Source organism: Porites lutea, chromosome 6 (assembly GCF_958299795.1).
Source record: "Porites lutea chromosome 6, jaPorLute2.1, whole genome shotgun sequence".
NCBI classification, from domain to species: Eukaryota; Metazoa; Cnidaria; class Anthozoa; order Scleractinia; family Poritidae; genus Porites; species Porites lutea.
In genome coordinates this window covers 27,659,177-27,686,153 of record NC_133206.1, presented here as the reverse complement: position 1 = coordinate 27,686,153, position 26,977 = coordinate 27,659,177, and the positions used below count along the sequence as shown (strand labels likewise).

Here is a 26,977-nt window from a genome sequence, read left to right as displayed (position 1 = left end):
TTGTGATAATCTTGAACTTGAGTGGACGTTACTATCAGAAATGATGTTCTCTAATGTTGTGGGGGATATGGAAAAATGATCCTCATGTAAAAATTATCCTTTGCTCCTCTTTCCCGCTCCCGGCGTGGCGTTAGGAGTTCTCAGACTCTCTGTGGTATAGTTTGGGAAGAATTCATTTCCAGGCTTACTACAGTGATCGAACTTGACCTACAATTACGTTTTGCTGTAAATATTAGTCTGTTAGCTCAGTGGTAGAGTTATTTGATTTTAGATATGTTAAAGGACATTTTGTCTTAAATCAGCCAACCCCTCTCTCCTAAGGAGGGGACTAAAGTTGGATATTTAACCTTATAATAATGGCTTTAAATTTGTTGCCTTTGTTATCAGTATACAGAAGGAAGCTTCGCTTTTAGACCTGGCTAAATCTATATAATATTGAAGTGAAGCACCTGTTATCGTTAACTTCATCATCACTACATTCTACGCCCCTAAACAGCCTCCATAATGTCAGAAGCTTAAGTAGATTTTACTGAGTAATCTGCAAACTAGCCCTACGTTAACAGAGTAACACGTCAGGTCGACTCACTTTGGAGTCATCACAAGAGAGTGTCGAGGGTTTCGCTGGTGCTGGGGCATTGTTCATTGTAACATTCCTGGCTCTCATCTAACAGTGTAAAATCATAATATGGGGTATCAGCTGTCATCATTTGTTCAAGGGTTGGTATCATTTCGAAGAATGCGGGTCGTTCATTCGGATCATCCCTCCAACAGTCCAGCATTAACTTGTACCTGTCGAGAAAAAAATATAATGGCTTATGCTTTGGTCAAGTTTGCCAATTATGACGATAGCCAAAATTGTCGTCAAGCTACGGCACGCAACTCACTTTGAACTCTGATGATCGTTGTTGTCGAATAGGCAATCGCTGTTAACAACAATCTTTTCAATAAGTATACTCACCTGAATGATCACATTTCACCTAGTTACGAGACGAAATACTGGGTTCAAGCTATTTACATTGCCATGTTTTGCCGAGCGAGATTACCTGAGATTTGGTTTTTACTTCAGCAAAACGAAATTTCCCTTGTGAGTAGTATAGAAGGGATGAAATTATGCATTTTAAAGCGGAGCATTAGCGGGTAGTTCTTAACGTTCATGACGTCAAAGAAACGTGAATGAAATTGGGGTATGATTCTACTTCGTCTGGTAGAGATAGAGTTAAGCCTGGTTGTTTTTGATGGATCTACTTGCGTTGGTGTTATATTCGCCAGTTGCATTGCTTTTTGACGCAATCAAGACGCACGAGTACTCGCCAGAGAGTCATGATTGTTTTTTTTTTTTTACTGTCACTTCCTACCTTCCTAAAAAGATTATTATGCCTATAGCGTAACAATGTTGTTTTTAAAAAATATCGTGTTTCTTGTTAGGTACAGATATTAATTGCGGGTCATTTGTAATAACTTTACTTACATTTCATCACTGCAAGTGTTTGGTTGTTCCATGCGATACCCCTTCTTAAGGAGATTGTACAACTGGGCATGGCTGATTCTGGGATAAGGAGTCCCCCCTAAAATTTTTAATTGAAATATCATTTGAGAAGGTTCAAAGAACTTTTAAGCCAACATTACGTCTGTCAAGAACTTTTAGTTATTGTGGCACGTGACAGATTAACTCACAACGTTGATAGTGAGCTTGTACCCAGCTCTCTTGTCGACGAAGCCGAGGACGAAATCGCTTCGACTATACTCTGTTCTGTTGTAAAGCACGCCGGAAGCAGCTAAAGCAAGAAAGAATTGTTGGGGGAAACCGAGACCTAGTGGAGTGTTTCTCTCTACTTCCTAAGTGCTCTTGCCGTTTTCTGCGTGCTTTACAACTAAACAGAGCACAGTGTCAAGGCTTCTTTATTTGTTTCATGATAAAGAATCCGTTAAATTCCCCATAAATCACTTTTTAATTTTCCAAACAAACTTTCGACAGATGGTGCGACACTTAGCTGGGTATTTATACTTTCATAAAGCACATGTTTTCAACCAAACAGAGTGCGCGATATATCTGGACTTCATTGTAAATCAACAAATTTCATTGGTTACTCTTACTGTTAAGATTGTGAGGGAGTGCGCCTGACCGGCGATCACGTGACGTACGTATTTGACCAGATCTCGCCTTTGGCTTCCTCGACAAGAGATCTGGATACGGAGTTACGTTGTTAGAATTTATTAGTAAAACAAACAAACAAATGCAATAGACAATCATTCTACTTCCTGTCTTACATCAGTCAAAGCGTTAAAGATATCTCACCCATGGTAGCCATTTCCCACAAAACAACTCCGAAGGACCATCTAAGGAACAAGGACCAGTATGAGGAAAACAAATAATCGGTAAAACAACTCAACAATTATCAATTAAAAAGTTCTGATAACAGGAAGAGAGAAATTACTCTTGATTATCCGCGAATCCTTACATCAATAATTGTATTTTTTTTCTAAACGTAGCCGGAAAGGTCAATAGTTTTATTCCATGCTAACATTTCAGAAGGGTATCTTGGTATGAACAAAATAACAGCCTGCTGACCACTTGCTGTGATTCTATTCATCATGAGGTTCTTAGGGAAACATGCAGTGACACAGAGTTTTACTCAGTGGAGGGTATACTCTTCAATGGTAGTCATCGGAGGGCGGAGAGAAATACAGTAAATAAGCCATTTGCACGATGACGTCTTTTTACTTCTAAGACAAGAATTTATTTCTTTTTTTGTTTGATATTGAAATTTGGTAAACCCAGTGAATTTTAAATAGCAAAAGCCCTAATTTGCACAAGAAAGCAAAACCCTGAAGGATTCTAGTAGTAGTTATAAAATGACGTCACCATGCAAGTGGCCTATTATGTAACTGGGAAAGTCAGGTTTAAACACAGGCTCTAAAATCGGAAGCTAGGACGTATTCAATCTTCTTTTAGCCTCCTACACAGGTTTTTTAGGGGAGCTCGTATTTCGTCCCTCCCCACAAAAGTCTGCTCAACCGAGAACAACATTCCTTTTTCATTATTTTATTCGCGTGATCTGAAGTGACCAATTCAATCAACAGTTTTGAAATAAAGTGTTGATAGGCTAAACACTACTCATATGCTCATGGTAGTGTAAAAACGTGACCCTAGAGTTACCTTTTTCCTTCTTCTCTTTCTTACGCTAAAGTTATGCAGTGCACGAAGTATTCTAAAACCTGAATAAATCTTACTTTTGCCGCTCTGAATCTAACATTTACTAGAGGTCATATAGCTTTCCCAGTGTTCCATACAGATCGAGTAATTATCGGGTAACCCTGCGGTCAAGTTCAACCTTCCAGAACTTGGAAGATACAATGTGATTGGCTAAGGTTGGGAAAGGGATGTTGTTTTCGGTTGAGCAGGAGTTTGTTGGGAGGGACGAAATCCGAGCTTCCCTAAAACGCCTGCGTGGGAGGTTAACCTTCTTTTGGTTGGAATAAATTCAAACCCAGTCCCCTTTGAAAAGAAAGGGATGATAACTGGTAAGAGAGCAGTTATCAAGGAAAATTTCCAAAAATTGTCTCTGGCGAACAAGGCCTAGGAAGGAATTGACTCAGTAGTAGGTTTTCTGTGTTTTTAGTCTTGGTATGTGACTCGTTCTAATACCTGTGTTGCAGGTGACGATAGCCCTAAGAAACTTTGCAAAATTTAATTTTAACTTACACATCACTCTTGGAAGTAAAAATTCCAGTCTCCAATGAATCAGGTGCTGTCCATTTTATGGGCAGTTTCTTAACGGTGGCCACCTCGTATATCTCACTTTCACCTGTGCGACGTAGCATACCAAAATCAGAAATCTTCACCGCTTTGTTTTCACCAAGTAAGATGTTACGGGCTGCCAGATCGCGATGAACAAATCCTTTACTGGCCAAGTATTCCTGATAAAATGATGATTTAAAACTTAGTCTTTTCTGTCTACTTGTTAGCCGTTTGCCTGATCCCTTTTCTCTTTTGTAGCTGCTTATTTTCTTCTCAGACAGATTTTTCTACCTACTAATAGTTACCAGTTCTGACAAAACGTAATGAGGTGAAGCCATTATTTGAGCATTTTTAACCCTTTTTTGTGGGCAACAGATAATTTTAGCTGTGAAAGGTTTGAACCCAGTGGTCATTTCATAAGTTGGTTGATATTGATCGTTCGGGTGAATGAAGTCCTGAATAGGAATGTTTTTGACAATGACTGACGTTTCGACAACCTGTAGGTAGTCATCTTCAGAGTCAAAGTGAGTTGTATCACGTTAGTTAATGATATTAAACTCTGATTATTGGCCTGTTTGGTCAATTAAGTCGCGATGTTATTGGTCGTCTGCCAATTAAGCCGTAATGTTATTGGCTGTGAAGACTCTATGAAGACTATGGTGCGTTTCGATCCGTCTATTGCAATTGTCACAGTTTAAAAGTCGTTTATTGCTAGTCAAATTGTGGGTTGTCCAGTCACCCTCTTTTAGTTAGTTTTGCTTGAAGTCCATCAATTAGTCGTTTGTACCGTGCCGGTAACTGTTGACTACGATTTAGTGGGGTTTGCTCTAAGTTTGTAAACCAAGCTTCTAAAGTGAGTCGTTGATAGTAGTATGTACAGTACGTAATTCAATTCGATTTGATGTTTCGTCTGTAAATGGTGTTTAGCAATGTGATTGTTGACATCACCATTTCTTGTCGCTCGTTTGTGTTCAGTCAGTCGCGTGCTAAGGTTTCTGTCGGTCTTACTAATGTAAGTAGCCTGCCAGTTGTAGCATTTTATCTTGTATACTGCTCCCTGTCTGTCCTCCAGTTTTTCTTTGTCCTTGACATTAGCAATTAGTCGTCGTAAAGTGGTTATCGCTTTGTGTACAACGCATAGGATGTGAGGTTGTAGTATAAGTGCGATAGTTTCAGAAGTGCCTCTGTTTCACGGTATAGTCGCTGTCGAATATATATTAAACTGTAGGCATAAAAACAAAATCTTTGTTTTCGGATGTATTTGTTAGTGTTTGTTCGTATGATTCCTTTCCCATAGCAAAGAAATAACCTACCATTCCCTTAGCAATCTGCCACGCAAAACTCATCATATCATCTGCAGAAAAGACGAGATCTTTATTGTCGATGTCACAAGAGCCTTCGTCGTGCTCTGTAGAGGCTTTCACTGTGGTCCTTTCAAGGGATTCAGGAAACTGGTCGTCTTTAAAGGTCGATGGTAATGACTGTAACCTCTTTTCGTTTTCTTTACCAGGTTTGGTTTCTGGAGATGATACGTATACGTTCATGGCATCATCTTTGGACTTGCTTGTCTCGTTTTCCGAACTTTCTATTCTCTTTTGCTTTCCATTAGCGTCACTGTTCCTATCCTTTGTTTCTATAGTCAAGGTTATTCCATCGCTTCCCTTTGGTTCGTCATAGGTCGTGAGCTGATGAGTGGGTCCTTCGCCTCCTACCATAACAAGGTTTGCAGCAACTTCTGGGAGATTTCTCGAACTCTCCCCTAGCGATGTTGTCTCTTCTTTTTCCAAAGTTGAACACTGAGGTAGTATTTCAAGTAGGCGATCAACATTGGTGTCAACATCGGTTACCTTGGATTTGTGTGGATTTTCTAGTTCTTTCAGTTGCATGGAACCATTTTCATCGTGTTTTTCATTTTTAATCCTCCCTCCTTTTATCTCTAGACCATTCATGTTTTTCTTCTGACTTTCTAAGACATCGGTATGGTCATTATTCTTCTTTGTAAGCTGCAAGTAGTTCAAACATGATTTAAGTTTACAAATTAATATTCTGTATAGTAAAGACTGGTAAAGCAATTTTTACAAAAGCCAAAAGATCATTTTCTACACAGACGAAAGCGCAATAACCATACGACATATACAGCTTATTATAGATATTTCTTTCTTTAGAAATAAGATTTTCTGATTTTAGACCAAATAAATTACCCGTTTTCAAGAAAGCGATATCAACTTTTGGATATAGAATGTAAAAGTGGTTCCACAGTGGTTTTGGCTCTCCTTAGATGTTTTAAATATGCAAACCTCTTTCATTATAGACTGCATGCGACAAGCTTTGCAAGGTGAAAGAAATGTTGTGGGGAAATGGCGTTGCCGTTAGTGGCTTCATTAAAAATGGCCATCATCTTTGCTGTCACCCTGAATTTTACCGAAAATTCAGGTTAAAACAAATTAGAGGATAACTTTCGAGGAGGGCATATACGTGCGCCCTTTCGCCAGAGTGTCTACTCTCCCTTGTGTTCATCATTTTTTAAAGAGACGTTATCATGTTTCTGGTTGTATTATCAATGCTTCATAAATTTGTTAACAGAAATTGAAGACATGTACAAAAAATTTGAATTTACTTTATATTTTGAGAAATGCTCTAGGCTATACATTTATCGGAAATGTAACGGGACAACAAATAAGCTGATATAAATTTTGTTATTAGGGAGAAAATGGCTAAAAATCGATACATACAGTAACAAGCTTTATTTGCTGTCTTTTGTTTCTAAGCCACTGCAGAAGATCTCCGTGAGGAACATACTCCATGATCAACATGATGGGCTCTGACCGAATCCAAAAACCGAGTATGCTAAGAATGTTTCGATGCGATCCAACGTCCTTCATGAGGTCAATTTCCTGAAGAAACTGTCGTTTTTCCTCCTCTCCAGCATTTTCTAAACAAAACGGGAGTTAATGAACAAAAGGATATCAGTTAAAATCAGTCAAGAAAAACAATATCGAGAGGGTTTGTGAACTGCTTAGCCATTCAAAGAAAGTGATGATGAAGGGCATCATGTTTTGAATCAAAATGTTAACGTGACAAGACGAGCAAAGTTCGCAGCATTGGCTAGACGTATCGGCGACAATTTATGCTAACTGCAGCAGTATAAACGGAACACAGTCAAAATAGGATTGCCGCGATTAATCATCAACGCGCCATACGGATCAAGTTCCATGAGCATTCTTGACTTTTTCATCAGTCGGCGGAAAAACTGGCCGTTGTTTACAGGTTATTTTGGCAGTTGGGGTCATGCGTTGGTGGCTGTTGCCGTTGAAGAGACGTTTAAACAAGAGTCATTGTGTAGACTGTCCCCAGAGACAGAAAATAGTGACCGTTGTAGAGAGGTGGCCGATTATGGAGGTTTGACTTAAGCCTCAGCATCAACAAGATGACTGTAACATGTAAGTTAAGCTATTTTCCATTGCATTGTCGGACGTAGAGGCCTTGATCCCACATGGAAGTGAACTTCGACTATACTAAAGTTACACAAACTTTATTTACGTTAACAACGTGCTGGTCGAACATGATTTGTAAACATTCATCGAAAATGGCTTAGTAGCTTACCAAGAAGGACTTTAACAGCAACAACTCGTCCTTCATTGTCTTTCAGTGTTCGTAGGCTGTCCTTGGAACGTACATTTGGATTTCCTTCACTGGTATCCGAATATATATTTGCGTTTGTCACCTCCTTCATCACACCTTTATGAACCTTGCCAAAAGCCCCTCGACCAAGTTCCCCCATGATGGTTACTAGCTCGTGTGGGACTTCCAGTGACATAAAATGAACAATTTCTTTCTTGGATCTAAAAAAGAATTATCCAATATTAGTTAAAAATTTCGTTTTGTACAGAATCGAACTATGAAGAAATTGCATAGGAAAAACGGTTTTTCCTACTACTGAGGCGGCGGAGCAGGGAGGTCCGTAGCCCCTCCCCCCCCCCCCCCCCCCAAACGAAAATTTGTGAGGGGGTCACTTTTGTCCGTAATCGCCATTACGGATGTATTTAACATAACCTGTGACATCGGCGACTTTAAAGCGCACATTTCCTGCCCTCACTAGACGATTTGCTACCTAAGAGCACCACGAATCAGGACCGCCTAAACAAATTCCTGCTGAAGCATTGTCACAAATTGCAATATTCACACTAGACACTGTGAAGATTACAAAGCGATTTGCCTGTGCTAACGAAAAACGCACTCAGCAGACCGGCGCTCTCCTAACTGAGCTAACCAGGAGGTGGTCAAATTTGGGCAGTGGCAGCCATGGACAGCTGTTTCGCCCTTATTGGGGCTCTTCAACATGGCACGGGGAAAACCAGTGTATGAAAGACCCTTTGGCGGACCCCCCACCCCAACCCCACGTTTCGGAAGGCTCCGCCGCCTCTGTGCTTAAGACATATTACGGAAAGTTCCTTTTTTATGGGGACCATAGAATTCCTTGAGTACAATTTGCCTTTGTTGAAACTGGGGTCAAGTGCGCATTTCCGTCTTCGTTCTAGTCTGGGCACGCTATGTACCTGTCGGCTGTCGAAAAATTAACTGTATTGCAACCGAATACAAGAAAAACAATCAAACAAACGAGACACATTGTACCTTTCTGTTAAAGTTACGGCATGTAGCACATATTGTAATGTATAATTTAAAGGCCAGTTTATACGTAACGGTTTGTCTGCCCGGTTTTCTAACGAAAATATATGGTGAACTGAAAAGTTGGGCCGATTTTGTATTTAGATCCTCCGTCAATCGGAAAATACACCTGGCAAAAAATCGGTTTTTGAGTCCCAGCAAAAACATTATGTTTCCTCGGAGAACTACTTTTCAAAGAAATTGTCGGATATGACGCGAGTGTCAGTGTCAGTGCCCAACTTTGTAAACATGCCTAGAGTAAACCCTCTTGACTTTTCAGTGCTATTTAAGCATACCGTTCTTCCCTTTTTTGCCTCCTTCGGTAGATCCCTACGAGAATTGCTGCCGCAAGAGTAACGGTGATTCCAAGAACTATTCCCAAAGTTTTTGTAGCGTCATCGTTAGCTGGAAAGACAGAAATAAATTAATGTAAAAAGATATGGAATACATGCAATTTACATGTACGTCGTCCATAAGGGGATAGGTGTTATAGTCTCGGTTGCGGTAGTTTGTTTTATATTTTAAAAAATGACGGATATTATAAATAGGATAATTTCTAGTTAGTTAGGCATCTTCTGAAAGATAATGCGCGTAGGGTAAGGTAGAAAATGTACTCGTTCCTTGAACGTGACTTGAACGACGGTCATTATTGTGGCAATGACTTGATGCTCCATTTACCCCTTTCAAAATAATAGAGAGATGAATTATAAGTACATCAAGGACTTTTTTTTTTGCGGCCGGCATTTTCTGGTTTGTTTCTAATCTAATGGCATCATCCATGACCTTACGGTTCTTAACGAATATAAAGCCTCACTGGTCCTGGGAGAAGTAGCCTTCCGCGCAGACGGCGTTTCGACTAGTCACGCAACGACGCGTGACGAGGCCCTAAGAATGTCTGCTTAGGAGGAACGCCAGCGTGGCTTGGGTGAAGGCAATCTATATTTTGTTCCCTTGCGGTACTTACAGTAGACGTCTTGTGTTTCCTGCTTTATTTTGGGTGAGTTAGTTTGAACTTGCCAAGGAGTAGACCAGTCACTTTGAAGTTCTCCAATCCACGAAGACACTTCAATCTGATAGATTTTGTCGCAGTCAAGTGTCAATAGATGATATAATTTCGCTGAAGTATGCTCTTGTACCCGGCGTTCTGCCCTGTAGCCCTGTGGATTTATCACCCTAAAGCGTATGGTGTTCTTCGTAGTGGCACACACGTCACGACTCCATGTGAGGTTTACTGTGCAACCATTTATCTTGCTTTCCTTTTTGTTAATAACTGGAGTTTTCGGCGTGCCTTAGGTTCACAAAAATGTATCGTCATCAGTTAGTTATTTACTTGTGTGTAGGCTACAAGGGATTCGGTTTAATTCTTTTGTTTCTGATGAATTAAGATAGAGCACCAAAATATGGGGATTCTTTCGCGACTGTAGGGTTGTTACTCCACCTGGTTTAATTGGCCCCGTTTAGCCATCTCGTCTAACAAGACGCTCAAGTTCTTGACCAACTCAAAATTACTTCCGTTTTTTCAGCGAAACCCGTATGCATTTTTAGATCACTACGACAATCACATGACTTTTGGGGGGCATATAGTTTATTTGTAGCACGAGTAGCATCAACTGCGCCCTAGCGGAGCAACGTTTTGGCTGCCGTTGCGTCGTCCGATCGTCAAGTCCCTTATATAAGAGCAAGACAACGAGGCATTACAATTTTGGCAGCGTCAAGATGTATAAAGAGCGAAAACGGCTCACTTCCGGTCGACGTGCGTCACTCAAAAACTCATTTGGTTAAACTCCCTAATAACAACAGATTACCTTTGCCCAAGTCAGAAATCTGATTTGCAGACAAGGCAGTTTCGATTACATGAAGGTCCATCAGTGCCCCAACAAAAGGTTCATTTACCAATGGCAACTTGAACAGGACTGGATGATTTCCTATCACATTTTGCGTCTCAAGATGGTCTGACGTTAAGAAGAAGAACTCGTTCCATTGTTCCTTCGTTAAAATTTCTGTTCCATTTACAAACACCTTGATCTTAGACTCCTCACAGGTAATGGCAACATGATTCCAGTCACTGATTGCGAAGTTTGCTTTTGCTATAGTGTTATGTATCGACAAGATGACACTGGAATTCTTTATTGCCGCGAAAAATAGTTTTCCACTCACAGACCAAATCGCCATTAAAGGTCCCTCAATACCATCGGTTTTAACCCAAAAAGCAATTGTAAAGTCGCAGTTTGTAATGTTCATTTTGGGCACGGTGACAAAGGAGCCTTTTTGACTGAAAAACGCCGCTTTACTTCCAAGGCACCAACCTTCAGTGTAGTTGACTGCACCAAAAAAACTACGAAATGAAAATTAGAGCAATGATTGTTAAAATAAATATGAAATATAACCTTAAAAGGAGCATACCACAAGAGATCTTTCAAAGTTTTTTGAAAACTACGACAAATTATGAAGGGACTCTCCCTTGGTGCGTGACTTGTGAATATTTATCAAATGCATGGAGAACATTATGATAAAATTTCCATGACGAAAGGCGTTGACGTACAATAACGATGATGATGACCATGAATATTATTATTATGATGATGATGATGACTATTATCATCATCGTCATCATCGTCTTCATTATCATCATGTTCCTTCAATAGGTTATTTATATGTTATACTAACCTTACATCTGAATCAGAACCATCTAGAAACCAGTGGCCAAACTTTGCTGTCCCTAAGGAAAGGTCACTTGTCAGATTGACTCATGAAAGATTTTATTTTTATAAATTGGATCACAAAATTAACTGAATTCTTCTAATGTTAAAGAGAAATTTCTTCTGTCAGTCGCCTTATCGTAGATCCTTTTTTTTTGGTAATTTATCATTTATCATGTTACAATTTGTCACTTGTATTCTTTTGTTACTATTTTATCCATATTCAGGGTAAAACGGTAAAAAACTGTTCGGAAATAGATTGCAATCTTTCTCTGAATCATCTAGGAACCAGTGGGCAAAATTTGGTGTCCCTAAGGAAAGATCATTTGTCAGATTGACTCATGAAAGAGTTTTTTTTTTTAAAATTGGTTCACAAAATTAACTTAATTCCTCCTATGTTAGAGGGAAATGTCTTCTGTGTTCTGTACAGTCGTTCGTTGGTAATTTATCATGTATCATGTTATAATTTCTGTTTTTTTTAAAGAAATATTTCAGGGCAAAACTGTAAAAACTGTTCGGAAATTGATTGAACTCTCTCCTTTAATAGTTTTATATGTCGTAACCAAAATAAGCAACCGTGTGTTTCGTCAAAATGTATCCAAGATAAAAGTAAACTGCTTTGGGGAGGTTGGGGATGGGCGTCCACTTCATACATGTAAGTCTTAGATTTAAAGTTAATTCGGAAATGTTTGAAATTAAAAGCCATCTGTTCATTAATTACCTTTGCATCCATAGAGTTCCACCCTCATAGAGATGTGTTTATGCCAAGCGGTTGGTAGGAAACGGATGTACCTTGCTCTTATGCGTGGATTTAGTTTATGAGAAACAATGGTATCCGGGTCTGTGTTGCCATCGAACACCTGAAAAATCCAGGTAGGACTCACATGTGTTACATTCAGTTAATAAATTCGTTTCTTGCTGCATTCCTCAAAGGAAGCAGGTTGACAGACATATTTTTACTCTGAACAAAAGTGCACACGAGCAAAATATTTACGTATTTAAAGGTTGCGGGAGAAATGCTAAACTGCTTTTTTTCACTTTGGCGAAGAAGAGGCGTCTCACCTTATCTTTACCTTGTCCTTGCTCTTTGTAAACATTGAACTTATCTCCGTTGTCGCTGTACTGTAATCTGTAATGTGTGACCCACGTGCTTTTAGCATTTTCTCCTTGAGTAGCAATCTTTGCTACAAGGGTGCGCTCTTGACTGCCCCGATCTATCTGCAACCACTGCTTAACATTATTGGTATAAGGTGACCACGATCCTACTTTATTTGAAGTTCTTATAGCGTTTAGTCTGCCGTTGATGGCTGCATGCTCGGCATCCAGTTGCGAAGAAGCAATGACTTGGCCGTTGGAGATCTCTCCGTCTCCCATACCGAGAGCTTCTTCACATTCTATTGAATAAAAAAAACAACGACGGCTCTCGAACAGCCCTAATCTGGCTTTGACATTAACCGATGTACCGTTTGATGAAAGTAAAAAGTTGAGGATGATGAAGATGATGTGGTCCTAATGATTGTAGCGATACTTACCACCATGTTGTTGCTGTTTTTTTTTATGATGATGATGATGATGATAATGATGATGACGATGATGATAATGATAATTGTGGCAATGGTTGTGGTAGTGTTGGTTGAAGCGGTGGTGATAATTATTTTATGACTGAAGATTTATATAATAATTACAATTAAAAGAATGCTGCACAAACTTGGTATAAGGCGTCCGATTTACTAGTTGCACGGACATCTTGATTCACAAGCCCTAATCTGCAGAAGTCAATAGCTTTCGTGTAGGATTGACAGCAATCCAAAAAATTGTAAAACAATGGTTTATTTCTAACGCTACAATTGAGAGGGGTGGGGGGGGGGGGAGGAAAACTTAAACGATCAAGATACAAACCATCACAAATGATGGTGTTGGCATCCTCACTCCATGATCCACCAATCCCGCAACGAACAGATGAAGGACCGCTGACTTGATATCCACGGGCGCAGTAAAAAGAACAAATCTTTCCATGTGGGTGAGTTGGTAAAAGACAATCAGAAGGTGAAACAACCACATCATCCCGCAGTGAAGGTTTCCTGCACTTAGTTCCTTTTTAAAATAGACAGAGTGTAAAAGAGAAGCAAAGTAAAATCCTTTTAGTGCTTTTTACCGGGAGCTTTATTTATTTTTGCTTGAAAAGTACTTTACAATGAATCTAAAATTACTTGATGGTTGTGGAAACGCCGTGATTAGTATATGAGTGGGTCGCTCCGGTTGGGGTTAATGGACCTTGCCATCAAGTATTAATTTTTCTGTCTTCTTTTTATTCCATTTCTTTCAAGTGAGTGGTACCTTTTTAAGATTCTTAACTGGCACCTCTATGCAATACACACAAGCATAATCTGGAAAAAACTTCTAACTCTTCCAGAAACGCATGATGTTTTCTTGGAGTTACTTACCTGCCGATATTGTGCATAGGTACTGATGGTGATGACGACAGTCTCTATTTTTCAGTTTTCCCTTCGAATTTATCTCAACACAATCTCCCTCGCCCGTCAAACTATCCAATTGACTGCGTAATTCATGAACGTAACTAGAACCACTGACCAAACCAACCCCACTTAAATTGTGACTGGGATTCCTGTGCAGACCAGTCCATGCGCTTTGTGTTAGAAATGAGCCAAGGGCATTTTGTTCAGCACGTGAAGTCAGCATAGGAAGACTAGATTCAATTGCCTTACAGGCCGATCCTGCCGCGAACCAATCCAGTGCGTAAGAAGAGGCTCTGTAGCAGGAGCCGAGAATTTGAATCCAGTCCTGGGGGCAACCTGCGAAAGACAAATAGAGACCTTTGGATTCTAAGACGATTACGACTACGAGTACCAGATTTCCTCAATACTCAGTAGTGCGCGCGTGTGAACCAGCGTCATTTTGGCGGGAAACGTGACAGTCGTCGTCATTCTACTACGAGTTAGCGTGTTAACGGACGCAAGTGAGTTATAAAGTGTTATGGTTTTATTTTGCAGCTGGGAGCCTAATTTCATTCAATATAGATAACAGCGTTAATTTGTTTTGGTGAAAAAGATGTAGAGTGAAGTTATCCGCGGTGTCTATTATTTGAGAATACGTGAGAAAAAACTTTAAATGAAATCTCATGCTCTTAGTCGTTCTCGCTGTAGAATGTAAAGGTCTCCAAGATTTCTGAAATGAACGAATATTATCATAAGCTTTAACCAGAGGGAATCAAAAGTTGTTGTTGATGACTGCTATTATTATTGTCGCTGGAACAAAATCTGACTTTCGTTTTATTATTCTACAAAAAGTCTACTTCTATGACCTATGGGAAATGTCCAGATTCATTGGGATCTTAGGTAAACCGCACAATCATTGACAGTACTGTTTACATATCAAACTTACAATTTACTTGACTTTTTACTCGTGGGCTTACTTATTATCATAGAAAGTTGGGTTACCGTTGATTTCACAAACGTAATAATGAGAAGACAAACACCCTTGGTCATTCCATGTTCCTATGTGAGGGTTCATTACTACACAATCTTCGTAACCATTTCCGTAATTGTTTGGCTCTCCACTCAGCCAGTGACTATAAAATGCAGCAGACCCATCAACCCATTGCCAGCGAGAACTGTCCGTGAGATCCCTCTGTAAACCAATCCACGTCTGCGCATTTGTTATTTTAATGAGCTCCTGTATTTTAGCCAGTGATCTCAGAGTAACAAGACTTGATCCCAGTTCCTCGCAGGTTGAATTTGCTGAGTACCAGTCCAGTTCGTTGGAAGATACTTTGTAGCAAGAAGCATAAAGGTTTGTCCATCCTACTGGACAAGGTGCTGAAACATATAGTCGAAGTAAAGCTTATTCAATAGGTAGCCTGAGAAAACAGCCAACATTTCGCGACCTCAGCACTGGTTTCTCCGTAAGATGACGTCTAATGGATGACTGCAGAAATTTCGTACGTGTACCCAGGTCTTGGAGTGCTTCTAATTAGTTGTGCCTTAGACTGCGAGCAGTCTCTTATTTTTATTTTGAGTCACAGCAGTAGGTAGAGAGCACATGTGAGTCTAGTTGTGCTGCGAAATGTTACTAATTGAAACCAATCAGAGGCACTACCTACAATCCTGGCCGAAAGGTTTTGGGACACCTCCCCTTTTTCACGTGTTTTTCTATGGAATTTACAGCTAAGCTGCGACACACATTCGTAAACACAAACAAGATTTTTCTCCACCCCCCCCCCCCCTGAACAAAGTTGAGGTCCTTAGCGTTTGCAAAATATGTAAAAAGTGTTTGACTTGTAACACCCAACACTGTTCAGGAGGGGACCTGTAACACAAAGTATCCCAAAGGTTTTGACCAGGATTGTAGATCTTGTGATGGAGTTAGTATGAAATTTCTGTAGTAGTTCTTTACACGTTATTTTGCAGGGAGACCTGTGAGGTCGCAAAATGTCGGCTGTTTTCGCAGGTATTTCCATACGTAGCCGTCACTTTTTTAGAGCTCAATCTTAAAATAACACTGAAGCTTTTAGTTGACAATTATAGTCCCCCGAAAAGGCAATTCGTCATTCTGTCATCTCGGTTCATTTTCATTTGACAAAAAGTTAAAGCCTAATTCTCCCTTTGGTGATTATATTAAATCTCCTAACCTTTTCTCTTTAACATATATATTCCAGAATGTCGTGCGTCTGTTCATTAATAGATCGCTGATGACGTCAAAATGTGGTAAAAGCAAAAGAGGGGAAAACGAGCCCTGGGCGAGTACTGATGTTCAGGCATCTTGGTCTTGATTTCACGCCTTTTTTAGTTGTTAACCGAAATAACCGTGTTTATAAATTTTCAAAACCGCTCGCCATGTTGGAGAAACACTGTAAATAAGTTTCCCGTGATGTGTCTGGACTCTAATATAAATTGGCATAGTATTATTGATAGAAGATTGTTATATTCACTTACCAGGCATATTTACATCGTCCGTAAAGAATATCTCAAATCCTTTTTTGTTAGGGTCAAAGCTCTCGTTTGAATGAAATGTTAACACCAGATAGTCTTGTGAAACAAAAATAACTTTTCCCGTTAAATTACCACAGTAATGGCCGATGAGATGATTACCATCTGAAATGTTCAAGTAGTTAAACCTGCAAAGAAAACAATCAATATTTCACGAGTGTACATTAAACAAATTGATTCTATCTGTTCCTTTACAGTGTAAATAAACATTAAGCCGCCCACCTTTGTCCGAATGTATTGAGTGTGGTGTTGCACAAGTATCCATTCTTGGATCTTTACTTTTTGTTTTTAATATTGCACCTCTTTCAAGATGTGATCATCAGTTTTGTTTCTAGAAACCCTAACCACCCGAATGATGATGTTATCGATACCTTTCGGCAGTGTGTTGATTATCGGAGCATACTTTTTTCATGGAACACTATAACAATAGGCTCATGAGTAACCGCTACATTTCACCTCGAGATTTATAAGGCAACCATCTTTTGGTGGAAGCATCACGTTTGCAGGAACTAAAATTGACATTAAAATGATAGCTAGAAAATTAAGTGTCGTCATTGATAATAATTCGTCATTTAGTGCTCACAGCAATGAAAATTGTAAAAAACAAATAGTTTCTCTCGTTATCAGTTCAATAATACAACGTTCACCAACAGATTGTATGGAAAATAGGTTCTAACCTGCATTCTGGATCAAACGCCAGATCAAATATTTGAAATACAAGCTTTTGTAGTTTGCCATGTGGAACTGATATATTGTAGACGCAGTGCATATTTGGTGGATAACTTTGTACGTATACAGGGGATCTCACTATATTATTCATCGCTGAACCGCACAGATCTGTTGAAGAAAGTCAGAGATCATCGAAACGTCTTTTGCATGGCCGTAGTTACGTTTGGATTATTATTGTTTCTGCCACAGAGTGCAGAGGAGTTATTTGTGACCTTGCGAGGGGCGCGCAAGGAGGGAGGGAGCGAGGGAAACGCCTGCCAGGAAACCATTGTTTTCGCCATCCCGCCTACTAATTATGTATGCAAAAATAACGCAAACTGTGAATGACTAGCTATCAAATAAGTCTGGCCGCGATACGCTTATTTTTAGTCGTACTGATTTTCTCGCTTTTGTTTTCCTAAAACAAGAAATCTCAAGTGAAGGTACAATAAAAAAAAGATCAAATGCGGTCCACGATGGAAAGAAGAAAGTTGCAACGATGCGTGGCTTGTCATATAAAATCCAGCACAAATCTATTACGTCGTTTGCTGAAGGAATCATGCTAGACCTCGCAACTTGTATGCAATGTTTGTCCAAGAAAAATTAAAAACACTTTGCTGACTCTCGAATTGGATCCAGGAGAGCATACAAAAGAACGATGGCAGCGGAGAAAGAATTGCTGAACTTCGAAGATCCACAAGAAAGCTGCAATCAGTTATTTAAGTAAGTTCCTGGCGGCTTTATAACGTCTATAACCAGCAAGAAGAAGTCCTCAAACCAAAGACCGTTAAGGATTATAGATCGCTTCGTCTTCAATAATCTGGTCGTTGATAAAGCGTAGCCTGAGCGGTAGGCGTTTGAGGTCAAACAGCAGATAACAAGCACAAAGACCGCATGATTTTTCCTCTCTTTCGTCTAGTGAGTAAAACAAGCCGTTGGGTAAATTTAAACGGTACTTTTAACTGCTTTCTTCTATTCTCCCTTGAAGCTGAAACTGATGCCTCCAGTTTCTAATTCTAACGATGAATTCCGTACAGAAATCTCATCACGCTTCACTAACAACATGTAATAATTACTGAAAGATCGATTAAGTTACTCCGTAGCGTGATGTTGATTTCAACCAATCAGGTAAAGATATTAAGGCTGTGATTGACTTGTTTTGAAGACTACCAAGCAGGATTTTAACATTCGCCTGGTGGATGTTAAAAACGAGAAAAACGATGGTCTCCTGGCAGGCGTTTCCTTCCCTCCTTCCTCGCGCTTCCACTCGCGTTTCTCTCGCGCCTAAAACTCCCTTTCCTTTCCTTTCAAACGCCTGCCACGGAGGCTAAGATCTCTACAAAACGGCATACGTGATGTGTAAAATATCGCCGATAGGGATCTAATACTTTATTTTATATAACAGCCGTCAGTTTAGATGGCGTCCAGACTTTGTTTATCCAGTAAAATCGAAGGGCTTCTGCTTGCGCGCAGGATAGATTAAAAACTGAGCATTATTTCCCATACAATTGAATTACGCTTGGTTCCCTTCTGCACTTACCACTTCGAGGTATTTCACTGAAATGCAATCTGAATCCACGCTTTTCTCTCTTAAAGTTTTTCGAGTGGAATTTAATCACTGTGTAATCCGCGGCAACCATCACTGCCAAATTGTTCTTCAAATTGTCGCAGTATCTGCCAATCAGAACGTTGTGTTGATGGAAAATGCTCAAATAGTCCCTCCTAAAAGAAAAGCAAATGTCCAGGCCTGTTTATCTTCCAAATAATATAAGAGCCTTTCCTTTAATACTGACGAAGAAGTTTTATAGCGTGTACATTAAAACAGTAAAAACGTTTGGTTCTTCTACAAAAAGAATCACATTATGGTTAATTGGTTATGACAATAAACCTCTAAAAAATGTTCAAGCTAGAATAAAAGCTGTTATCAGCGAAATGTTTCAGCTAAACTGTCCGAAGGAAAAGTTTCAATAGAGACAGAATAAAAAGCGTGATTGAATATTTGCTTAAAGGTAAATACAAATGAAAATTCACGCGCCTCTTGACAGACTGGTGTGTTCTAAATTCAACCTCGTTCCCAGGGTCCTCTCCTCCAAGGGGGCAAAGTTGGAGAGGACCCTGGGAACGAGATTGTTCTTAATTAATAACCCCAGTTCGCAGGTGTCTTTTTCTCCTTACCTATTTAACTATTTACCAGTTTTGTTTTCGAATTAAAGGTCTCAGGAAGACGTCATAAATTATGAATACATTATAAATAAATTATGGATTCTTTCATAAATGAAAAATCATTTCATAAATTATGCGTACATATGCAGGTAAATAAGACGAAATTTAAAGAAAACGTTTCTCTGGAGTATTATTACATGATCTACATTGAGAAAACAAAAGATCCAAGCCTTAGAGCTGTGTCATTGTGAAATGAACAAAAGAACTGCGCGCTTCATCCCAATGGGACTCTATAGCACTGATTTCAGGTGGATGTGACTCGAGGACCCAACTCTACTTCATAATTTTCAGAAAACATTTAAATCGCCTACCAACAATCCCACCAAGGTTCTATGTCGAGTAATGCAAAGGTCACTTTCAAAATTTTTCCTTTTGGAATTTCCCAAGTCCAAGTACAGTCCATGTTTTCTGGATAGTAGTATGGATATCCTACGCTTGAAAGTATAGTACTGTTTACCACTGAACCGCATGCTGCAGAATTAAATGCACAATTTTTAATCATGCATATTGCCTTTCTTAGTAATAATCACTAGTCGAATTAAAACATCAGCATCTTAATTATTAGATCATATCTTACAGTTCTCTTATAGTTTGTCTAGGCTAGGTTCACACCCGAGGTAGGTTTTTCCTATTTCATAACGAATCGAGAACATTTTACTACCGGTTTGGGGTCATCGTCGGTGTAATGTGAAACTGTGAAATTTTTCTTCGTTTTCGAGCTGCGGAAATGAACACTGTTAAAAACCTAACCCGGCGTCCGCTATTTTGCTTCTGAAAGTAGTCTCTAAAAGGCCTGTATTATATTAACAGTTACATAAATTTGCTAAAATAATAGTCAGGTGTAACATTATAATTCAGTTAGTTAAAATAGAAAAGGGACGTTTTTTGTAAGAAAAATGCAAATTTTAAAAACATGGCCGTCAAAACTGCTGCCATGGTAACTTCATAGTTGATTTACACGTCAAGGTAACTGAGTAGGGTTAAGCGATCAAATTTATCATTGCTGTTGCTTTAGGTATCAAATTTACAGTTTTGCTTGGGCTTTTTACGCTTTGATCGTGTAATCTTAAAAAAATTGTGTTACCGTTGGCTTCACAAACGTAAGAATGAGACTTCCAACACGTTTGGTCATTCCATTTTCCTACGTGAGGGTTCATTACAACACAATCTTCGTTGCCTCCGTAATTGTTTGGCTCTCCACTCCACCAGTAGCTATACAAAGTGCGAGACCAGTCAACCCATTGCCAGCTTGAATTGTCCACGAGATCACGCTTTAAGCCAATCCACGTCTGGCTGTTTGTTCTTTTGATGAGCTCTTGTATTTTAGCCAACGAATTCAGTATAACAAGGCTTGATCCTAGGTCTTTACAGGCGGACTGTGCTTTGTACCTCTTCAGTTCGTTGGAAGATATTTTGTAGCAAGAACCATAAAGGCTGAGTATCCAGCCTACCGGACAAGGCGCTGAAATATACCGTCAAAGTACTAATTCAATATAGGTAGCCTGAGAAAACGGTCGACTTACCACACCAAAGGTTTCCTTGCGAAATGACGTCTGAGAGGGGGACATTGGGGGGTACCCAATACCGCAATACCGTAAGAAAAAATGGCAAATACCGAAATACCGCCTCGAAAATCGTCTAAATACCGATACCGCATATTTTAATCACATTTACAATCGGTTCCCCATACTTATGGTTGCTGCCATGTAGCGCGTTTAATTATCCCAGGCATTTATGCACCAGATTTCCATGTTTCTGTAATATTTTGGTAGTTCGCAAATTTTCACTGAAAAGTAAACTACATTCGTTCAACCTTTTGGTAGGTCGACCCAACAGCTAATTAACTCCGGTCCAATGAAAATAACTCTTGAAAGCGCGAAAAACAAACCAAACAAAACCCTTTCTGCGAGTTTTGATAAGTGGGTCTAGTCTAGCACGTCAGTCTCTCACGGGTTAACTATCTCGACTGTCTCACACGCCGCGCCGGTAAGAGGCAAACTTACCAAATTTTCTCGTTTAACTTTACAAGGCGTTTTTCAATTCTCGAAACCCGACATCTAAACTTATTCTTGTTGTAGCTGCGTAGCTGGTGGTATTGTGTACTAGGCGAGAGAGATTTGGCGGCGGAGCCGCCACGAGCGGCGAAGCCTCGAGAAATACGCCTCGTCCCCACTCCCTTCTTTGGATCGCGGCTCCACCGCAAAAAACTTTAATCACACAATACCGCCAGCTGCGCAGGCTTTTCTTGTTGCGATAATGTTCGCCTCCTTCGCCCTCTTCATTAAACGATTGCCACACAGTCAATGATTACCACGCCGTCTTCAACCTCAGCAACCTCGGCCTTTGTGAGAAAACGTGTAGGTCCTCGAATTACCGGCACAGGTTCACAGATCGAAAAGCCTGGTAAGGTAACTCGAGACGACTCATTGTCATTGGATGCAACAACAATCACATTGTACATTATCGACCATTAACTGTCACAAAATGCCCCACAAATGGTGTAATCATTTATCGTTATGCCTCAAGACTTCTAAATATTAACTTTTATTAACCTTTATGTCCTACTGTGTTTTGTTTTGCGTATCGTATCGACAGGAAAGCGCAAATAAACGGTACCGTAATACCGTGAACAATCTTATTTCACCGAATACCGTCAGCCAAAATGATGAAAAACCGCATACAACTAATCTGTAGATGATACCGCAATACCGCACGTGAAAATTAAAATTACCGAAAAACCGCATGAAAAAAAGCCCGATACCGCAATACCGTAAACCCCCATGTCCCCCTCGTCTGAGGACCGACTGTAGAAATTCAACGATACTGGTGACGTGTCACTTAGCAGAACTGGGTAGTGCTTCTCATTGGCTGAGGCAAATTTCGTTTGTGACAACCTATCATAAAGCACTACCCAGCTCTGGGTAGTGACAGGTAAACAGTGTCGAATTTCTGCAGACGTCATTTAGCTGGAAGACCGGTGGTGGATCATGAAATGTCGGCTGTTTCCTCAGGCAATTCAACAGGTAGCCGGTCCTTTTTTCGTGATAAATCTCAAAATAAAACTGAACCTTTTCAGTCGTTTCCTTGACCATGCATTATACTTGCAGACAAGAAACATTCAGGGACACTCCGCAAACACATTCTACACTCTGAGCTCTGTTCGTTTTCATTTGTGATCAAAGATCAAAGCCGAATTTTCCCTTTTTTGTTCATATTAATTCTCACAACCTTTCTCTTGACTGTTTTTTGATACAGTATAGATGTAATATAGTTTATTTTTGTATTCACTTACCAGGCGTGTGAACATCTCCCGTAAAAAATATTTCAAACCCTCTTTTGTCAGGATCAAATATACCATCTGAGTGAAATGTCAATACCAGATAGTCCCGTGAAACAAAAACAACTTCTCCAGTTAAGTTACCGCAGTATCGTCCAATAAAATTATTACCATCTGATATGTTCACGTAGTCGAATCTGCAAAGGAAATGTTCAGTATTTACGGGTTGACAATAAACAAATTCCTTTTATATGCTTTTGTAAAAATTCTAATCAAAATTAAGGCTTCTGTTCAGAATACTGTCGGTGGTTTTTCCACTTAAAAAAGCGATGGCTGTAAAATTTCCTGAACTTAGCGTTTTCAGGGGAAGGATTGGCATCATAAGCGACTTTCCCTGTCACGAAAGATAGCTTACGTTTTTGCAAATGATCATTACATTCCCCATCTTTTTTCTTTCTTTATTTCATTGATTGATTTATTGATTCATTCGTTCGTATATATAGACAAACATCTTCTATGCCGAAGATAGTCAAGTTTATGCATCTATTAACCTTCAACACCCGAATAATGATGTTAATGTTGCTCCGCATACCAATGAAATATGTAATAAAGCTACAATTAAGATGACATCAATCAGAAGCATGCAAAAATTATTATCTTTCGTATAACGGACTTAAAATGTCATATCTCGATCAAAAGTCTTTTGTATGGCATACCTAAATGGGATACTTAAAAAAAAAACAAGCTTCATTTGAGAACTCTAGGATTGAATTGAAGATTCTCCTAAAAGAGAATACTGCAGACTAAAGTCTCAAGTTAAGTACTCTGTCGCCAAAGAGCTTAACACCTGAGAACTAAACGTGTGGTAATAGTACTCTCACCTGCATTCTGGATCAATTGCCAGGTCAAATATCTGAAATACAAGCTTTTGCACCTTCCCATGTGGAAGTGAAATATTATAGACGCAGTTCATATTTGGTGGATAACTTTGTACATATACAGGGGATCTCAGTGTATTATCCACCGCTGAACCACATAGCTCTGCCAAAAAAATAAAAAGATAATCTAAAAGTGTACGTTTATTTCTCTTCTATTTGTAAGTGAGTACATTTTTAATAATTTGCTCATATGTTTTTACAAATATAGCAACCTTTATTTTTGCAAGAAAAAAAGTGCAAGACAAAACAATCAACAACAACTTTAACCGAAAAAAAATTCAAAATAAACTTGAATTGTTTTTTTTTTTCGTTAAAGTCGAAAAGGGAAGGTGCCAGTTTTGACAAACGTTTTTGAACTTCCGGTTAAAAGTTTGAGAATCCGGCATGCCTTGTGACCACACGCCTCTCCTGTCCTCCATCTTGGATTGACTAGCTACCTGATTTTTCCCTCTCTGCGATCCCTTCCCATAAGGTTACAGGGAATGCCATCTTTTTTTAATTTGTTCATCAAATTTGTAGCCTTGAAGTCTATATTTATTCCTATGTACAAAAGAACCGTCCGACCTTTCAGAGACCTTGACGTACTAAACGTCGTTGTTTCGTTCTAGCGCTATTGCCCTAATGTTACTTGAAATATACGAAATAATATTATAGCTATTTATTCTTTTAAAAGCACAGATGATTTATATCTGATACTTTAAGTATGAAATATACATTATTGTTACAAGCGTCTCAAATAAAACTTATTACGTTACGTTTAACTCAACTCTTTCTCATTGTCTGACTTATCTTTTGGACTGGTACCTATTAAACATTAGCGTTACATGTACAACTGTATCACTATGTCACACTTCATACCCATAGCTTTCTTGTTATTTTGTTCTACTCTGGTTTCCTTCTGGTTAATCCATTATGATTAAGCTTACTATGAAGTCTGCAAATGTCAGACGTACTCCCTTATTTGGATGAAGCTATGCAGTGAGCCACTGATGCAGTCATAGACTGCCAAATTTTTTTTCAGAGTAGCACTCGTAGAGAATGTAGTTGCCATGGGAATACCTTCCTTTTATATACCATTTTTCGGGAAAAAGTCCCCTTCCGTAAACCTTCTTTTGACAAATGGTACCCTTTTCACATACCGTGTAACTTTGCATCCCTTTTAACTACTGTTTTAAATGCACTGTCTTTTAAATAGGAATCAATCACTGGTAGAACGTTTTCTCGACTTTATAAAGCCATAAAATTCATCTGTTAGCCCTTCTAAACCCTTTCACAGACCCAAATGACAGATTTCCCTACCCTTTTAAATACTTTAACTAGTGAAATCCTTACCCTTTCATATACCTGAAGCCTGAAAAAGATACCCCGTTCGGACGGAACCCCCTACTTCCATTAGGAGAGAAATTTCACTTGTCAAGACCTCACGAACTCTTCATTTTGAGAATAGAGAGGAGAAGTCGTTTCATCACGTTGCCATGGTAGCAAAATTTGGGATGACAACAAACCGATAAAGTCACTTAAAAGTCTATTCGCACTATTCAATCTTCACGACGGAAAATAAATGTACAAAATAGCGTGATACACGTGCAAAGTTGTTGTTTGTTAATATAAACATAATATTTTTGCCGTTATTCTTGCCATCGCCGTCGTCGTTGGTTTTGTTGTCATCCAGAAATAGTGCTACCATGGTAACGTGACGTCACACTTCTCCTCTCTATTATGTCCCAAAGAAATTGATATATTACGATGTTGTCCCTTGACTGCACTTACCATTTCGAGGTAATTCACTGAAATGCAATCTGAATCCACGCTTTCCTTTGTTAGCATTTTGCGAGTGGAAATTAATGACTGTGTAATTCCCGGCAGCCATCACTGCCAAATTGTACGTCAAATGACCGCAATATCTGCCAATCAGAACGTTGCTTTGATGGTAAATGCTCAAATAGTCCTTCCTACAAGAAAATAAAAAATCCAGGCCTGTTTATCTTTCTTCCAAATAATAACGAAGCCTTTTCTTTAACACAAAGACGTTTTTTTTCAACAAAGAAAGAAATCGGATTTTTTGGTAACAACCGTGCTTTGATAACCTGCGCAAGATGACGTATTATATTTGTTTTGTTCTTGCATTTTGCCCACCCATTTCTGTAACTGGTCTTTTTTTTTTAGATAGTTTTGTAAATAAATATTATTGCAGTTTTATGTTGTATACATTGCATGCAAGTAAGCTTCTTCGCTTCTAAGCAGAAGTTTCTAACTACTCCTCTGTTAGATTATTTACGTCCATCGGTTTGGTCAACAATTATTTTTCCATGAAAAAGTAAGGGGTGGTCTTTCTTTGTTAGGCTTAATTTGTCTTGCCGAATTAATATACAAAATTGTTCAATGACTTGATAAATTAGAAAGACCATAAACTTCTGGAATATGTTCAGACGAGAATAGAAGGTGTTTAAGAGTCAAGGCAGAGTGGGTCACCTCTACTGTTTTGATAAACTGTTGGAAGAAAGGTTACACGAGAAGCAGAATAACAATTATATCTGGATATCTGCTTAAAAGGAAAAATGAAAATTCAGTTATAAATACACACGTCTCTTGACAGACTGGTACCGTGTATTAATAAGTCCAATAGACCTTTTTACCGATACGTCGGCCATATTGAATGTATTAGATTTAATTGGTACTATGGGATCCCCAGGAGGCACTCGCTCAGTATTTACGCGCGCTTTTCGGGCAAAAAGAGAACTTCAATGTATATTTCTTCGGAAAAAGGCGATCGTCATTACATCCAAACACGGCACAACGATCTTTTTTTTCCTATTGCAATCTTTTTCTAGAAAAACTTAAAGAAAGATTGGCCCGAAAGGCGCGCGTAAATACTGAATCAGATGCGAGTATATCGGATCGTCCTTATGCCCCCTGGGCATCCCATAATACTCCTTAAATCCAATTAATTCAATATGCATGGCCGCCGTATAGGTAAAAAGGTCTTTTCGCAGGTGACGTAGTCTGTTTAAAGGGTCTTTTCTTAAGCCGCTTTGCCTCTTTCTCTTTTCGTAGTGCTTAAGCTATAGTACCTCCCACCCCTTACCCTCCCCCACCCCCCCCCCCCCCACCCCGCCATAAGACTATGAAAAGTCTCAATAGAGGCCTTTTAGGGGACGCCTTTGTAAGTTAGCAGAGGTTGAGCTATATAGCACTGATTTCAGATGGAAATGGCTCGAGTCCTTTTCCACTCCATTGGTTACAGAAAACATTTAGATTGCCTACCCACAATTCCACGAAGGTGCAATGTCAAGTAATTCGAAGGTCACATTCAAAATTTTTGCTGTCGGAATTTCCAAAGTCCAGGTACAGTCCATGTTTTTTGGATAGGAGTTTGGATATCCTGGGCTTGTTAGGGTAGTATTGTTTACCACTGAACCGCATGCTGCAAAATTTTAATGCACACTACAATTTTTAATTGTCTTTGTCTAGTGCTTACTAGTTGAATTAATAGCACATTAGCATCTTAGGCATTAGATTGTTCCTTAGCAGTATAACCTTCAAAGTTTGTCTGGGGCTAGCTAGGTTCACACCCTGAATAATGTTTCCGAATTCATGAAGAATTCAAAACATTTTTGTACCGGTTTCCTTTTGCCATTTATAAACAGGTGCGTGATGGAATCGCAAGCTGCATGTAAAACGTACCGCTTTGCTCGCGTATCCCAATAAGTGAAATCATGCTA

General features: G+C 39.3%; 2 protein-coding genes across 2 annotated transcripts; both read right to left on the bottom strand.

Annotated features, from left to right (window-relative positions):
- Nucleotides 1-498: 498 nt before the first annotated feature.
- LOC140942109 (uncharacterized) lies at nt 499-16,521 on the bottom strand. The gene is made up of 18 exons (XM_073391088.1): nt 16,481-16,521; nt 16,056-16,237; nt 14,562-14,939; nt 13,548-13,916; nt 13,003-13,197; nt 12,166-12,497; nt 11,825-11,963; nt 11,072-11,123; nt 10,210-10,739; nt 9,369-9,692; nt 8,701-8,809; nt 7,343-7,581; nt 6,472-6,671; nt 5,053-5,742; nt 3,704-3,918; nt 2,297-2,337; nt 1,469-1,565; nt 499-789 (listed from the first exon to the last, which is right to left on the bottom strand). Exons 1-18 carry the CDS (start codon nt 16,519-16,521, stop codon nt 597-599), a joined length of 4,326 nt encoding a protein of 1,441 aa, XP_073247189.1. The 3' UTR covers nt 499-596.
- A 2,826-nt stretch (nt 16,522-19,347) lies between these two features.
- Nucleotides 19,348-25,125, bottom strand: LOC140942108 (uncharacterized). Its single transcript, XM_073391087.1, has 5 exons — nt 25,026-25,125; nt 23,199-23,358; nt 22,333-22,514; nt 20,125-20,502; nt 19,348-19,511 (listed from the first exon to the last, which is right to left on the bottom strand). Exons 1-5 carry the CDS (start codon nt 25,123-25,125, stop codon nt 19,348-19,350), a joined length of 984 nt encoding a protein of 327 aa, XP_073247188.1.
- Between the last annotated feature and the right edge of the window lie 1,852 nt (nt 25,126-26,977).